This window comes from Megascapheus bottae, chromosome 33 (genome assembly GCF_031878675.1).
Source record: "Megascapheus bottae isolate mThoBot1 chromosome 33, mThoBot2.hap1, whole genome shotgun sequence".
Lineage (NCBI taxonomy): Eukaryota > Metazoa > Chordata > Mammalia > Rodentia > Geomyidae > Megascapheus > Megascapheus bottae.
The window spans coordinates 7,623,271-7,639,579 of record NC_143541.1 but is presented as its reverse complement, the minus strand read 5'-3'; the positions used below and the strand labels follow the sequence as shown (position 1 = coordinate 7,639,579).

General features: G+C 50.5%; 1 protein-coding gene across 5 annotated transcripts in view; it reads left to right on the top strand.

Moving 5' to 3' along the window:
- The window catches only part of Nr2c2 (nuclear receptor subfamily 2 group C member 2), a 62,975-nt gene extending 47,187 nt beyond the window's left edge, over window positions 1–15,788 (top strand). For 4 of the 5 annotated variants that reach the window (XM_090323905.1, XM_090323903.1, XM_090323904.1 and 1 more), the window contains 10 exons: window positions 610–789; window positions 2,264–2,411; window positions 3,249–3,342; window positions 4,228–4,361; window positions 5,720–5,897; window positions 6,869–6,990; window positions 9,047–9,186; window positions 11,033–11,170; window positions 11,964–12,069; window positions 15,007–15,788. In XM_090323905.1, the coding sequence (XP_090180031.1) occupies window positions 610–789; window positions 2,264–2,411; window positions 3,249–3,342; window positions 4,228–4,361; window positions 5,720–5,897; window positions 6,869–6,990; window positions 9,047–9,186; window positions 11,033–11,170; window positions 11,964–12,069; window positions 15,007–15,181 (1,415 nt within the window). In that variant the 3' untranslated portion in view covers window positions 15,182–15,788. The remainder of the gene's footprint in view (window positions 1–609; window positions 790–2,263; window positions 2,412–3,248; window positions 3,343–4,227; window positions 4,362–5,719; window positions 5,898–6,868; window positions 6,991–9,046; window positions 9,187–11,032; window positions 11,171–11,963; window positions 12,070–15,006) is intronic. The other variant, XR_016533530.1, reaches the window with a different exon arrangement.
- The last annotated feature ends 521 nt before the right edge of the window (window positions 15,789–16,309 follow it).

Below are 16,309 nucleotides of genomic sequence, written 5' to 3'. Positions count from 1 at the left end.
TGCATTCATTCTTACCTCCAGTTACTCAACAAAAGTAGAGGTGTGGCTCAAGAGATAGAGTGCAAGGCTTGAGTGAAAAAGCCAAGTGAAAGCAAAAGGCCTGAGTTCAACCCAAGTATGTACCAGCACAGGAAAAAAAGAATTGTTGGACCAAGCCTATTATAAACATAGCCCTAAAGGACCAGAAATTCCAGTGTTCTTCCCAAGTGCCAAGGCTGTCCCTCTGTCACTTGAGCTATAGCTCAAGTGATTAAAATTGAAAATAAGAGTCACCAACTTTTCTGCCCAGGCTGGCTTTGAACTGTGATCCTCGGATCTCAGCCTCCTGAGTAGGATTTCAGGCATGAGCCACCAGTATCTAGCCTATGCCCACTTTCTGTTCTGGAAATTCCATCCGGGCCCACCAAGGAAGCAGGAGGTCATGTCATTGACTTGTTTTTTCATCATGACTTCAGAAGACTGCCCTGGAGATGGTGGAGAAATTAGGTGGTAGGCATGGCCTTTATGTTCCATGCTCAGCAGCTGTTATCCCCAAGGGTTTGCCATCAGAGGGCTGGGGTGGACCTCCTCTGCTTGTGTGATCTCTTGCGTCCACTCTGCTCCCTTCAGGCCGTCACTACGGGGCTGTCAGTTGTGAAGGCTGCAAAGGCTTCTTTAAGAGGAGTGTGAGGAAAAATTTGACGTACAGCTGCCGGAGCAACCAAGACTGCATCATCAACAAACACCACCGGAATCGCTGTCAGTTTTGCCGGCTAAAAAAGTGCTTAGAGATGGGCATGAAAATGGAATGTGAGTAACAGTGTTAGCCCCACACAAGGTAATAGTGACGGGGAGAAGAGAGAGCGGGAGCTTGTTCTAGTAACGAGTTTGTATTTGGCTTTAAAAATGGAAACTACCAAGCTGGACGAAGTGGCTCACGCCTGTAATCTTAGCTGCTCAGGAGGCTGAGGTCTGAGGATCGAGGTTCGAAGCCAGTCCAGTCACTAAAAGGTCCATGAGACTCTTATCTCCAATTAATCACCAGAACATTGGAAGTGGCAGTGTGGCTCAAGTTGTAGGACAATAGCCTTGTGCTGAAGAGCTCAGGGACGGACAGTGCAAAGGCCCAGAGTTCAAGTCCCATGACCAACAAAAAAAAGGAAGGAGGGTCGGGAGTTTGGCCTAGTGGCAGAGTGCTTGCCTAGCATGCACGAAGACCTGGGTTGGATTTCTTGGCACCACATACATAGAAAAAGCCAGAAGTGGCACTGTGGCTCAAGTGGTAGAGTTCTAGCTTTGAGAAAGCCCAAGGACAGTGTTCAGGCCCTGAGCTCAAGCCCCAGGACTGGCAAAAATAAACAAACAAATAAAAACAAACAAACAAACATGGAAACTCCCCACGTAGCTCAGCTGCCACGTGATTTTCCTTCTAGGTCACCCAGATGATTCTGAGCTGACACTTTGTGCTTCGTCAGTCCCCATGGTCTGTGCTTCCCCAGGGGATGAGGACAGGCCAGCACTGCTGGGAGCATGTCACACCAGCCTGGTACTGAAGAGAACTGGGTGGCTCTGGGAAACATGGGCTGTCTTAACCCTGGGCCCTCATCCTATGACCCCCAAGTTCCCCCTGCCTTTCTGACAAGTTACGGGAGGCTTGTACCAGTTTTTATAGCCCTGTTTTTTCTTATGTGTCCATATATCTTCTGCCAAACCTTAGTACAGCTAGGCCTCTGAGGGGAGCAGGGGTGGGGGGAATGGGAACAGCCAGACAAGATCTGAAGTCCCATCCTCTCCGTTCCTGGAGCCAGATTTCTGAGGCTGAGCTGATCAAAACTAGGTCTCTTTCACAGGAACCAGTTACTGTTGGGGTCATTCCCCTTCCTAGCTGAAAACGTGGAACCCAGGTCTCAAGACTAGCAACAAAGAGACATGCATCAGAATGGATCTGTCAAGCAGTGGTCGGTTGTGGGCCTTGAACTCTGGGCCTGGGCGCTGTCCCTGAGCTCTTCAGCTCAAGGCTAGCACTCTACCACTTGAGCCACAGCACTATTTCCAGTTTTCTGGCAATTTAATTGGAGATAAGAGTTGCATGGACTTCCATGTCTGGGCTTGCTTTGAACCACGATCCTCACATCTCTGATTCCTGGTCTCCTGTGGCAGGAAAACCCATGGTGGTAACTGGGCAGACAGGCCGCTCTAGAACCATTAACCTATACTTCACGATGAGAGCTGTGGCTTTGATTTCAATCTTCGCTAAATGTTTATACTTACGTTGTGATTTAAGCTGTACAGAGTGAACGGAAACCCTTTGATGTGCAACGGGAGAAACCAAGCAATTGTGCTGCTTCAACTGAGAAGATCTATATCCGGAAAGATCTAAGAAGTCCTCTAATAGCCACTCCCACATTTGTGGCAGAGAAAGATGGAGCAAGGTCAGTCCCCTGTCTCAGATTGCACGGGGATCAGCCTTCAGAGTTGCCCAGCAGAGGCACAGGGATCCTTAGAGGATGGGTATCTAGCTCTCGCTCATTACCACAGTCCTGGCATGCCTTGCTCATCTCTGGAGCTTCCCAATCTCACTTCTAAGCCCATTTCCAAGCTCCACTTTGGTGCTTCAGGTTATGCTTCACTCACATAAGAAAACCCTTGTCTGTGATTCAAGACATGGGCTTTTCTGCAGTCTAGACAAGGAATTCAGATGTGAGGTCAGGTCCTACATGATGCTACAAATTAAATTAATTTGGGGGCTACTCAGGAGGCTGAGATCGGAGGATTATAGTTCAAAGCCAGCCTGGGTACTAAAGTCTGTGAGACTCTCTATCTCCAATTAATCACTAGAAAATGGGAAGTGGTGCTGTGGCTCCAGAGGAAGGGCGATAGCCTTGAGCTGAAGAGCTCAGGGACAGTGCCCCGGCCCAGAGTTCAAGTCCCATGACCAAAAAAGAACAGAAATAAAGGAAACCAGAAATTCAAAGCATGTCATAGAACTCATTAAAAGGGTATCATGGTCATTTTCTGAAGATGAAGATCACGTTCTAGACAGTGTAGGAACCCTGAGGTGTCCGTGTGTCCATCCCGCCTTAGCTCTACACCACCGTTGTGCACATCTCTTTGCGGTGAAAAGAGGAATGCTCCCTAGTGGTGGCTGAGTCCTCTGGGAGCCTCCCTCCCAGCAGCTGCTGTGCATGCGTGCAAGGAGGGTAACTGCGTGGTACTGTTCTGTACATGCATGGTGGAAGCTACTCTGGGTTTCTTTCTGTCTTAAATAGACAAACAGGTCTTCTTGATCCAGGAATGCTTGTGAACATCCAGCAGCCCTTGATCCGTGAGGATGGCACTGTTCTGCTGGCCGCGGACTCCAAGGTGATTTCTCTCCTCCTGCTTCTTCTCTTTCATGTGGCCGTGTGGCCGCTCTTTTTCTCTGGCCCCCACCTCACTAGCCCTTGGAGGCTATGCTGAAAGCCTGGCCTACCGGAGCAGACGCTGCATCTCCTTCTCTTCCTGTTCTGCCAGTCAGTCACGGGAAAAAAGCAGCCGGCTTCTAGGGGTGCTAGAGGGTAGTTCCATCACCGAGTGTGGACTCAGCCCTGCCCCTGCAGGCCTCACCTGTCCCCATGCACATTCATGTGCCAGCTTTGGTATGCTAGATGACATCCCTTGAGGGAAAAGGAAAGCAAAGTCAAGAGCCCTTGGCTGGCATGAGTGTTGCCCTGCACACTGTTCCTCAGGCAGGGCTTTGGGCAGTGATATCCTGCTGCTCATCCCCCAGCAGACCCGCTGGTACGTGGCTCTGAGGTAGGCTGTAGAGAAGAGAAGGTAGATCCCCCGCTGGACAGTCCTGAGTACCAAGAAGTCATAGCAGCCACTCGTGCAGAAACTGAGACTAAAGTTGAAGCCTCCTGGGCCCCTGGGCGCCTCAGTTCAGCCCTGCTGTCTACACCACCAGCCTCCTTCCCACCCGTCTGATTCCTTCAGGGGTACTGCAAAATAGAACCCGAGTCTTTGTGCCTGCTAGGCAAGCACTCTACCACTAGTTCAAGCTTGCTGCCCCCCCCCCCGCCCCCAGCTACTACTTTCTGAATAATACCTTTTAGTGCATAGAAGCTTTGATAAGCAAAGACCAGTTTATCTATTTTTTGTATCCTATTACCTCTAGATATATGTGACACCAGCCACAACCTCCCTGTGTGCCTTGAGAGTCATATGATGTGTGTTCATTGTTAATGTTACTATTTTTCATCTTAATAGGCTGAAACGAGCCAGGGGGCTTTGGGTACACTGGCAAATGTGGTAACCTCCCTTGCCAACCTCAGTGAATCTTTGAATAATGGTGACACTTCAGAAATCCAGCCAGAGGACCAGTCTGCAAGTGAGATTACTCGGTAAGATCCTGTCCATATAAAAGTCTCACAACACCTTATCATCACTGCTACCAAGTTGGCGTGGTGGGGAGGCAGACACTACATTTGGCACCACTCGTGTATATCCTTTGTTTCATTTTATTCTGGAACTTAAACTCAGATCCTAATACGCTGAACAAGTGCTTTCCCCAGAGTTCTATCCCCAGCCCTGCATCTCATGTTTAGTCAAGGTCTGTGAAGTTGTCACAGTGACCCTGCATGTCTGTCTTCGTTCAGGTTAACTAGAGACAGAATTAGAGATGCAAGTAACCATGAGAACAGGAGCCTCAGGCAGTCCTCAGCCAGCTGTGCTGTCCTCAACGCTGCGTGCGTGCGTGCGTGCGTGCGTGCGTGGGCACCCCACCCAGACAGAGGGAGAGAGAGACGGAGATACTGTCACAAAAAATGTGCAGAAAACTTGCTGTTCATTCCAGACAGAAAGTTGAGTAGCTCACTCTCTGTAGACCACTGTTTAATGCACCTGCATTAAATCTCCTTGTGGAGTCAAACCTTGCTTCTGTTTTAGACTTGATTTCTCAGGTCTTCTTTTTTTTGGTCAATTGGGGGGCTTGAACTCAGGATATGAGCACTGTCTCTGAGCTTCTTTTAATTGAGGCTAGCATTCTACCATTTTGAGCCTTACTTCTGGTCTTCTGGTGGTTAACTGGAAATTCAAGAGTCTCATGGATGTTCCTGTGTGGACTGGCTTCGAACTGCAGTCCTCAGATCTCAGCTTCCTACATAGCAAAGATTACAGACATGAGCCATCCGTGCCCAGCTCTACTTTTCTTGAATGGTGACTTTAGAGCTAGGCTCATGTGTGATGATGGAGAGCTGACTGGTGCTGAGAGCTTGTCCGTGGTGTAGCCTAGCTATCAGCTGTCACCCCTGGCCTTGCCTGTCGGGACAGCCAGGTGCAGGGTCAGCTGAGGGCCATTCGAGCACGCCTGTGCCTGTGATCACTGTTCACTTGCAGTCTGACAGCCAAATCCAGCTCTCAGTCCAGAGGAAATAGGACAGGATTCAAATAGGACAGAACTTTGGCCCCGCTTACCATGTGGATGGTCTTGGAAAAGTTACTTAACATAACTGTAAAGCCTCAGTGTTCACCTTGAAAAAAAATCGAGAGAATTTCTCTTGTTAGAGGGTGCTGCAAGGAAATAGAAATCAAACATGAAGCTAAATGTTCCTGAGATGATGATGACAGGTGTTACCCCTGCTGGCCTTCCCTCCACAGGGATTTGAAGTCTCCTTCCTTCAGTGCCTGGCTTTTCTAAACGGTACCTCAGCAGCAGTTGTCCCGCTCACTTGCTGCTCCTGTGCTTTGTTTTTGACAACAGGGCATTTGACACCTTAGCTAAAGCACTTAATACCACAGACAGCTCCTCCCCACCAAGCCTGGCAGACGGGATGGATGCCAGTGGAGGAGGGAGCATCCGTGTGGTCAGCAGAGACCAGTCCACCCCCATCATTGAAGTCGAGGGCCCCCTCCTGTCAGATACGCACGTCACATTTAAGGTGAGTGAGTGCACCTGCCTGCCCCAGCTGCTAGGGGCCATGTGCTCCACAGCTGCTCTGCCTTCTGAATTCAGTCCTTATGGTGAACTCATTTTCAATTATTGAACATCTAAGGATATTCCCATTGTGAAGTATTTCCACTTACCTCTTGCTTGCAGCGCCATTTGGTTCTGGAATAAACCTTCCATGACAGCAATGGCTTGTCACTGCAAACATGGCTGCTGTGGTTGTCTCCAGCAGGGCTGAGATTGGGCTGCTCTGCCTCTGCCTTTCCCATGACAGCCTGGCTTCAGCATGAGCTCAGGGCATGTTGATCTCCTCTGCAGCGTAGAAGCTCCTGCATAAACTCAGCAAGCAGGCAGTCAGCCGCCGGAGCCGGCCACATTGCCCCCAGAGCTGTAGAAGGCAGACCTGCCGCCCTTGGAGAGCACTGCACGATCTCCCAATCATTCCCGTCTTGCCGGAGACTGGACCCTCCCAGTTCCATGTGCAGAGTGGGTCACCAGTGAGATTCCATCTTCACAGGCACTGGAGTCCTTGGCAGATATCTAGAGCCTGGCTGGCTTCCTAATACGACATCCTGCAATACATAGGCCTCTGCTCAACACCCACTCATGGTCCTCTCAGGAACCAAAAATACGTGCTAGCCTGTAAGGGTGCCCCTGTACTCCTGTTCCCACTTAGACCTAGGGATCAGAGTGGAAGAGACCCATGACAAGGTCACAGAGGCAGCAGCCACAGCGATGAACTTGGGACGGGTAAGCGGGCCTTACCCTCAGGCTTCTCACTCTGAGTCACTGAGCAAGAAATGGTGCGGCTCTGCCAGTCCTCCTGTCTGGCTGGGCCTTCCACTGAATTTGGGCCCACACGAGTCTAAAATCAGGCAGTGACTCTGGCTGCCACTGGGATGAACGTTGACAAAGCCACCCTGGCCCTCTGTCACCACCTGTGTCCTATCTTCTCTTTTCCAGCTGACTATGCCCAGCCCGATGCCAGAGTACCTCAATGTGCACTACATCTGCGAATCTGCATCACGCCTGCTCTTCCTCTCCATGCACTGGGCGAGGTCCATCCCAGCCTTCCAGGCCCTTGGGTACGCGGCTTTTGTCTCTGCATGTGTCCTTGCATAGAGGCCTTGCCCTCTCTAGAAGTGGTGCACAAGGTTGCTGAGGTCCTTGAAGTTGACTGTTCCTATGACCTCATTCTTGTTCATTTCTTGTTTATTGTATTCTGTGGACCAGAAGCTAGGACGGTGTTGTGTCCTAACACTGTTTATGGAGGCCTGGCTGACATTTCTGCATCAGCACCTTACCTTGGTGCGGCCAGCACAGTGACCTGGTGACAGGCAGGCATCTTCTGGGGTGGAAGTTCTTCTCATTCGCTCATTAAATGTGACTACATGTTTCAGTCCTGTTTCCCCCTCAGCTCCAGCACCAGCCTCACCTGTGTTTAGTCAGCGAAGCTGCCATGATGGCTCTCAGCCTGACTGGAAGACAGCAGCTACATGAAACTCAGAGGACACACTGGGTAGTGTGCAGAAATAGTATGCAGAAAACACCAGAGGGTGCCCAGAGCTGGGTGTATGTCCATGAGAATAGCATTTGCTAGCTGTGAGGCCTGTGCAATTCACTCCGTTTTCAAAGCCTCCAGTTTCTTTCCCATAGAACCCTTGCAGTGGGTAAGGTCCATAAAGCTCTTACCCAGCGCTGGGCGTTCGGGAGGCACGAGGGAGAGGGAGAGGAGTGCTGGGGGGCTGGAGGCGGTGGTCCGGGTTCTGTGTGCTAAAGCAGTCAACACCTTCCAAGCAGGGAAGGAAAATGGAAGCCAGCTACAGTGGCATGTGCCTCTAGTCCCACGGACAAGGGAGACAGGTAGGTAGGATTGTGAGTCTGAAGCTAGCCCAGACAAACAAAAAGGGCTAGGGGCCTGGCTTAAACAGTGGATGTTTCCAAGCACACCTAAGGCCCTGGTTTCAATCCCCAGTACTAGGAAGGGGAGGGCAGGCTGAGCGGAGTTGGCTTGCATTCTGGGAGAACTAGACAGGCAGTGGCTGCTAAAAAAGTATTGCAAATTCAGATTTGCTGTGACTTGGGCCTCCTGTTGCCCCCACAGTGGCCAGCACTTCGGGAGAGAAGACTGCTTGCTGGGTCAGGCTCCACTGCTTTGCTTTTGGGTGTGCGCGTGTGTGTGTGTGTTTTGCTTTTGGTGGTGTGTGTGTGTGTGTGCTTAAGTGGAGACAGCCTCACACATTCCTGCCTGGACTAGTTTTGATCTTAGATCTTAGCCTCCTCCGTAGCTAGGATTGCAGGCATGAGCCACTCGCTCCTGGCCATTGTTATTAAGGAATTGTACGAAGGGATTTTAGTTCCATAATCAGCTATCTTCTGTTCTGTTTCATATACATCTTTCATAGTTTGTGGTCTGGGTTATGATCATCTCAAAATGCATGCCTCCAGTCCTCCGTGCAGGCGGGCCAGACCTGAGGCAGCTACAGCAATGCCACATGTGGCAGCTTGCTGAATATGGATGTTTCCCCAGGCTAGTCCTTCCCTGAACAGGTTTACCAGGGAGGCTGCAGGTAGAGCAGCTTCCAGTTACCTCAGTCCCGGCTCCAGCCATTTGCTCGCTGTTGGCAGGGTGTTTCTGAGTCCCCGCTAAGCCCTTGACCTGTGATCCGAGCAGCCTCTTATGACCTTGGCTGTAGGCCCTCCTTCCCAGATGTTTGCCTCACGGAGTAGAGCTGAGCCAGGACTGCTAAGATCTAGGCTGCGGTAAGAAACCATGGTTTGGACATTGCTTCCGTGGAAGAGTCTCATTATGTTAGTCTTTTTTTTTTTTTAGAATAACAATAATTTAGGGAAGTGGGCTTGTGGCTCAAGGGATAGGGCCACAGTTTTCTGAAGAGCTCAGGGACAGCTCCCAGAGTTCAAGCTCCATGACCCACACACACAAAAATAAATAAATAAAATAAGAATATTGTCCAAGGGGTTCAGTGAAAGCACAGACTGGTCATTTTCCAGAGAGGAAGAATCTCGGACAGACCGCGGACCTTCCCCACATCCCTTGTCAGATGCTCGTGTGAGCAGTGCTGGTGCTTTCCACCTGCACAGCTGCCCCCACCACACTCAGCCTCACCCTTGTCTCCTCAGGCAGGACTGCAACACCAGCCTGGTGCGAGCCTGCTGGAACGAGCTCTTCACCCTGGGCCTTGCCCAGTGTGCCCAGGTCATGAGTCTCTCCACCATCCTGGCTGCCATCGTCAACCACCTGCAGAACAGCATCCAGGAAGGTAGGCGCGGGACTGGAGGGCAGATGGTGCCTGGGTTCAGCCTGGCCCACTCGGCTGCACAGCCCTGGTTGGAAGCCTCTACCGAAGCTTCACTTGTGTTTACCAAGGCTGCCCACATGGCAGACTGGCCCGCTGTAATGTCCTGCACACCCTCCACAGGCCAGGGGAAGTTGAATTGCATCGTGGGAATGTTCTAGTCACAGCATTACACATTCCTGCAGCACTGAGGCCTCATGTCCTCATTTGGCTTTTTCACTTACAGCAGATGTTCCACCACTTGAGTCACACCTCTGCTGCGGGTTAGTTGAAGATGAATCTCAAGGATTTGTCTGCCCAGACTGGCTTTGAACCTCAGTCCTCAGCCTCCTGAGTAGCTAGGATTACAGTTGTAAGCCACTGGTGCCTGGTCTGTTCTGTTCTTGCACAATGAACCGTTTGTAAAAACTGGAAAAACCAGTGCCTTCACTGAATTTTGGTGGCGTTTCCAAAATAATCACAGCTTCCATTTCACCTCTACTGACAGTTTGGTCTTTCGCATATGATTCACAAATCCTCACTACCGACATAGCGGGGCTGTGTGCTATCTCATGTGTGCATGTGGGGAGCTCAGGGTCCAGGATGGAGGTAGAGTGCCTCCCCTCCCCCAGCTGCTCCTCATCAGTGGATAAATAGCCCCCTAGAAAGCTCCGCAGTGGCCATCTAATGTTTGGTGGTCAGGGTGGGGCACACAGGTGCTCTGGCCCACGTGGGGTGTGTGCAGCCTGCTGGGCCTGCTTTGATTCTGTAGCCAGGATTGCAGACTGATGCTGAGAGTGCCTGTGCCACCCTTGGCCTTGAATAACACCTGTACCATGGTACCTGGGTATTCCACGTCTTGGTGCCTCTGTTTTTCTAGTTAGTCCCTCAACATGGTAACTGAATTTAAAGAGATCCGTTCACAAATGGTGATTTTTCTTACCAATCCTAGAGCTTGAACTCAGGGCCTGAGCACTGTCCTTGGGTTTTCCTGAAGGCTAGTGCTCTACCACTTGAGCCACAGCACTGCTTCCGGCTTTTTCTGTGTATGTGGTACTGTGAAATCGAACCCAGGTCTTTGTACATGCTAGGCGAACACTCTACCACTAGGCCACACTCCTGGCCACTCTTAGAAATTTTTTATAGTTCTCATAACCTTCAGTAAGTATTATCAGGAGGATTACATGAAATTAAATAAAAATTTTTTAATTAAATTTGAGGGAGGGGTCTTGAATTCAGGGCTTGCACTCTACCCATTTAGCTACACCTCCAGACCTGTCTTTTGCCGGTATTTTTGAGGTAGTATCTCATGAACTTTTCTGCCTGGGCTAGCCTTTGAACTACGTTCCCTTTGCTTTCAGTCTTCTGATTAGCTAGGATTAGAGGCATGAGTCACTAGGGCCCAGCTGTAACGTTCTTTCAATAGCTAAATAACATTAAATGGCACAATTTAACATTCGTCAAGGACCTGCAGAGACATTGCTGTAAGGTGCAGTTTGACTCCTGACAATTACCTGAGTTCTCCCTTGGCACTTTCAAGCTAGGGGAGCTTTGAAGGGAAGGGGCAGAGAGAGGAGAGAAAAGAAGGGGAGAGCTGGGGGGAGTTGCTAGGAGAAATGGTATTCCAAGCTGTGCTCTGAGGCAGAGCACAGAAGGCCGTGGAGCCTGGACCCGCCTGTCCTTCTCTTGATCTGGAGATACAGCTGTGAGCAGCTGAGGCCGTGGATCCCTTGAAAGTGGAAGCTTCCCCTGTGTTGCCATGCGCGGCGTCTCAGTGAAGCTGGGTTGACGGCGCCCGTGCCTGCTCAGCGCTCTGTGCTGTTACTTGTAGATAAGCTTTCTGGGGAGCGGATCAAGCAAGTCATGGAGCACATCTGGAAGCTGCAGGAGTTCTGCAACAGCATGGCGAAGCTGGATATAGACGGCTACGAGTACGCATACCTTAAAGCTATAGTTCTCTTTAGCCCCGGTAAGATATGCGGTGGGTACTTGTGACACTTTTCACTGTGTCTGCTGCTATACTGAACACAATCGTGATGTCACCAGGGTGTGGCAAGGCTGGCCGAATTCCTTTGCTCACTGAGCAGCACACACATTCTGTTCAATCTTTGCCTTGCAGCCTGAAGGAGAAGGCACTGCAGTGCCACGTGATGCCCCTACGGAATGTCCACACGGGAAGCCCGCACTCCTTTTCTGTCCCTTTTCTTGTTGGGGCTCTGCCAGGTGCCAGGTTCTGTTAGCATGTTATGGGCTCGCTCTGCCAGCTGCCAAGTTCATCTGCGTTCTCACAGGCTTACTCTGGGAACAACACTACAGAGAGGAGGCAGCGGCTTTGTTTCTAAGGGAGAGGCTGACGGCACCTGGCTGGCCTGGCTCAGCGCCCTCCTGTAGCGAGCCTCACCCAGGCTGACCCGTCGGCTGTCCTCAGCCTCCTCTCCCCCACTCTAACACTCAAGACAACAGCCCAGCTCAGAAACCTGGGAAAAATGGAGAAATGTATAGAAAATGAACATTTCTAATCATATGTAATGTTAAAGTCTATGTTCTGGTGTAATAGGATGCACACTGTGTAGAACCAGCCCGGGGGGGTCTCCGGAACCCTCCAGCGGGGAGACAGAGCAGAGGCAGTGCTGATGGCCCCCCTGCCTCCCGCTCAGTGGCACTGGGAAGCGTGTCAGGAGTTTGATGGAAAGAAACAGTTAAGAAGTCTGCAGTTGAGGCTTAGATGCAGAGAGGAATTTAGGGGCCTTTTCTGTTTGTAGACCATCCAGGGCTGGCAGGCACAAGCCAGATTGAAAAGTTCCAGGAGAAGGCTCAGATGGAGCTGCAGGACTACGTGCAGAAGACCTACTCAGAGGACACCTACCGGTGAGGCCCGGATGGCACAGGCTGCATGGGATGGGGCAAGTGGGGTGGGCTGGGAGGCTGAGACAGTTGTGCCATCCTTCCTGTGTCTAGTAGCTGGCCAGAAACGCTGCTCTCTTACACAGTTGGCTTTTCACGTGGTACAGGCAAAGGTAGGGTAGCGTGTGGAAATGCCAGGCCCGTGGGCACTCTGGCAGCTACTTGTGTTCCCATGGCCAGGCCTCAGGGATTTCTTTGGGGCCAGCACTGCCCCAGGGCTCCTGGAGAGGCTCTCCTCCAGAAGGGGACAGGTGTGGCCTCTGCCCATCGCTGAAGATGGACAGTGCAGCAGTTCTCCACAGAGCCATTCCACTGGCAGAAACCAAATCTGACCCCTAGAAAGGAGGGGTGAATTGTGGAAGATAATACTTTTACCCTCAGAGGAACTGATTTTTGTGGGTCATGGGGCTTGAACTCGGCCTGCGCACTGTCCCTGAGCTCTTCAGCTTAAGGCTACCGCCCTACCCTTGAGCCAAGCCCCACTTCTGTTTTCTAGAGTTTAATTGGAGATAGGAATCTCAGGTCCTTTTGTGCTAGGGCTGGCTTTGAACCTCAATCCTCAGATCTCAGTTTCCTGTAGCTAGGATTACAGGGGGAACTGATTTTTTTTAAGTCCCCTTATTTGGGTGAAAATTAATTAGCAATATTAGAACAGTAGACATTTTTGTAGCTCTAAGTTAGCACTTGCGTATATGCTTAAAAAGGATAGTTGTGCAAGTCTACCCAAAAGCAGAAAACCTTGACAGCTCCTCCACACTTGAACTGTGTGGTTTGCCTCCCTAGCTCCCTCCCCCAAACTAACAAAATTTAGAGTCCAGAGAGACGTGTCCCTGCCTTCCACAGGCTGTATCTCATTCTGTGTGTGCACAGAGTCCACAGATTCCCCATTCTGTCCCTCACCGTTTTTGCTACCCTGGTACTTTTTTTTTTTTTTTTTTTTGCCAGTCCTGGACTTGAGTTCAGGGTCAGAAACTGTCCTTGGACTTTCTCAAGGTTAGAGCTCTACCACCTGAGCCACTTGAGCCACAGCACCACTTCTGGCTTTTTCTATGTATGTGGTACCAAGAAATTGAACCCTGGTTTTCGTGCATGCTAGGCAAGCACTCTACCACTAGGCCAGGCTCCTGGGCCACTCCCCTGGTTCTTTCAGTGCCAGAACCAGGCCAGCTGCCAACCATCTGTCTGGTATGTGTGGGGACGGGAGTGTGGGCAGAGTCCTTCCCAGACCAGCCTCCTTAATCTCAGCAGCTCTGGCCTTGGAAGGGTTTTTCCTGTGTTTCCAGTGGAAGCAATATGGGATTAAGGGTCAAAAGGAAACTTTCTTACAGGACTCAGACACTCAGTGCCCCTCCCCCAACAGCCCTAGAAAGGAAGATGCATTCATGTTTAGTCTTTTCTATTCTTTTGCCCACAATGCAGTCCCATACCTCCCCATTCCCGGCATCTGTGCCCATTGGAACCTTAGCCACATGCTCCGAGGCTGAAGGATTGCCTCCAGGAAGTCCTCGTTCTGTGCCCCTTTAGCCTGTTCTGCTCCCCCAGGTTGGTAGTGGTACCTTTCCACCCTTTGTTTTCTGCAGGAATTGACCATGGTCACACTCATGGGGGCTGAGCGAATGCAGGGTACTCGTGAATGCAGAGTACTCGTGTCAAGTGACTTAATATTCTTTTTTTTTTTTTTTGCCAGTCCTGGGGCTTGAACTCAGTGCCTGGGCACTGTCCTTGGATATTTTTTGCTCAAGGCTAGCATTCTGCCACTTGAGCCACAGCACCACTTCTGGCTTTTTCTGAGTAACCAAGGAATTGAACCCAGGGCTATGTGCATGCTAAGCACTCTAGGCCACACTCCCGGCCGCCTTAGTATTCCTTTTAAGGAATTATCTATACACGGTAGGAGACAGAACACTGTACTTCCAGAGATAGCTGATGTATATGTAACCAGGACCCTAGGATGTAGGCCTTGTAGCCTTCCTTTACGTCACCTGAAAGGAGAGAGCATGTGCACGCTCATACAGTACGGCAGGCTCACGACAAGGCAGGCTGGCTGCAGTTGGGGCTGTAGCCCCCAGCATGCAGGTTCTGTTCTCTCCCCTGGGTGAGGAACAGCCGGGTTGTACAGGACATTCTGGGTCATGTCCACAGCCCTCCAGCAGGACTGGAGTACGCCCTTCTCCTTTCTCCCTACTTTCCGCCTTCCTCCACATGCTCTGCTGCTCCTGCAGGGCTTCCCTACCTTCTTTTCCATTTGTTGTTGTTACCAATGAGTACAGATTTTTACATTCTTCCTTTATGTACTTTTTTACAACAGGCTAGCCCAGGCTGGGTTTGCACTCCCAACCTTCCTGCCTCAATTTCCCGACTGCTGGAGTTTACACCTGTACCACCAGACGTTGTCCTTTTTTTTTTTTTTTTTGGTGTGTATGTGGAGGTCTTGGGCTTGAACTTGGCCTGGGCATTGTCCTTGAGCTAAGCCCCAGTTCCCATTTCCTAGAGTCTCAGGTTCTTTTGTGCCCAGTCTGGCTTTGAACCTGGATCCTCAGATCTCAGCCTCCTGAGTAGCTAGGATGACAAGCCCGGCCAGACATCATCCTTTTAATGGGCATGTAACTGTCCATTATATGAAGACACCATCCTTGAACCTGTCATTTGTTGATGAGTTCCCACGGGTTTTTCTTTTCTGTGTGGCTGCAGAGAGTACACACACTGAGGAGAACACATTTGTACATCTGTCTTTGTGCTAGGTTGTAGAATTGTTGGAATCAGAAAACCAAGAACATGGGTAGGCAGATGCTGGATCTGAGTGTGTCCACTCTGTGCAGTTCAGACAGGGTTCCCAATGCCCAAGCTGTGCCAAGGCTGGAAGCAGCCACTCCATTTTTGTAATGCTCTTCCCTCTTCCAGATTGGCCCGGATTCTTGTCCGCCTACCAGCGCTCAGACTCATGAGCTCCAACATAACAGAAGAACTTTTTTTTACTGGCCTCATTGGCAACGTTTCCATAGACAGCATCATCCCATACATCCTCAAGATGGAGACGGCAGAGTATAACGGCCAGATCACCGGAGCCAGCCTATAGTGCCCGCCACTCCTGCTGCCCAGGTTGGGCCCTGCGGGACCGTGCAGACACCGGGGCAAAGCAGGCCTGTCTTGGTATGTGCGAATCTTCCCAGGGTGTTCACCTGCCTGCCTGGCTTCCTCTCATCCATTTGTCCAAGACAATAGTGACGAAAAGACTAGTAGGCCCCTTTCCAGCCACGAGAAATATTTTAATGCCTTTTGGTGAAGCAAATTTTGAAACAATCTTTTAACTCAATTTGTATTTAGAAATTCTCAAAGGGCAAAAAAAAAATGAGGTTTTATAATATTAGAGACTAGTATTAAAGCAAACTAAAAGAACCTAAGAGAACAGTATGTGTGTAAATATATTTAAAAAAATCTCCTTGGAATTAATAACTACTAATTACCAGGGTAATAATATTAGCACTTTGTAAGCACTTCTTATCAGATTTTGTACTGTTAGCAACATCTTGCCTGTGGGCAGGACAAATGGAAAATTACATGTCTTTTGCTGAAATGCTGGTAATTTCTGTGAAAACTTGCTAAGGGTCAGGAGACAATCACCTTGTTGGGGAGAGGAGCCCATGGCGGTGTTGCATTAAATTCCCATGAGCAAAACGCGCTGACACGGTCTCCAGGTGTGAGTGTGGTGGCGGTGCGATCCGCGGGTGACCCTGGCAGGAACTGCCTGCCAGGAAGCCGGCACATGTGGTTTCTGATCTGGGTGGGGTGTGCAGACTCACGTGGAACCCGGGGCCTCCTGCGATGGTTGTTTTACAGAATTTGATTGTAGCTCGTCAGACACAGGGACTGAAGCACCTCCCAGGTTCCCTCCACCCCTTGTGGCAACTGGAACCTTTTGACCCAGAGTGCAAAGTAAGCATTTTAAAGCCTTGACAGCACTCCTCAGTGCCCCCGGCGTGGCTGCACACTCTCCTCGAGGCCTCTTCTCTAAGACCCTGGACAGCGGTCTGGCTGGCTGGTCAGACTGGCATCTGGATGGACCTCTCTGTTCAGGTAGGTCTAGTGCAGCTGAATGGAAGCTGTCGGCAGGACAAGTTCTCTGTTGAATGTACATATTAGGGTTTTCAGTGTCTGCAGACTTGCCGTCTCTACTGGCTAGCCGTTGAGTGTCCTGACAGGCCGT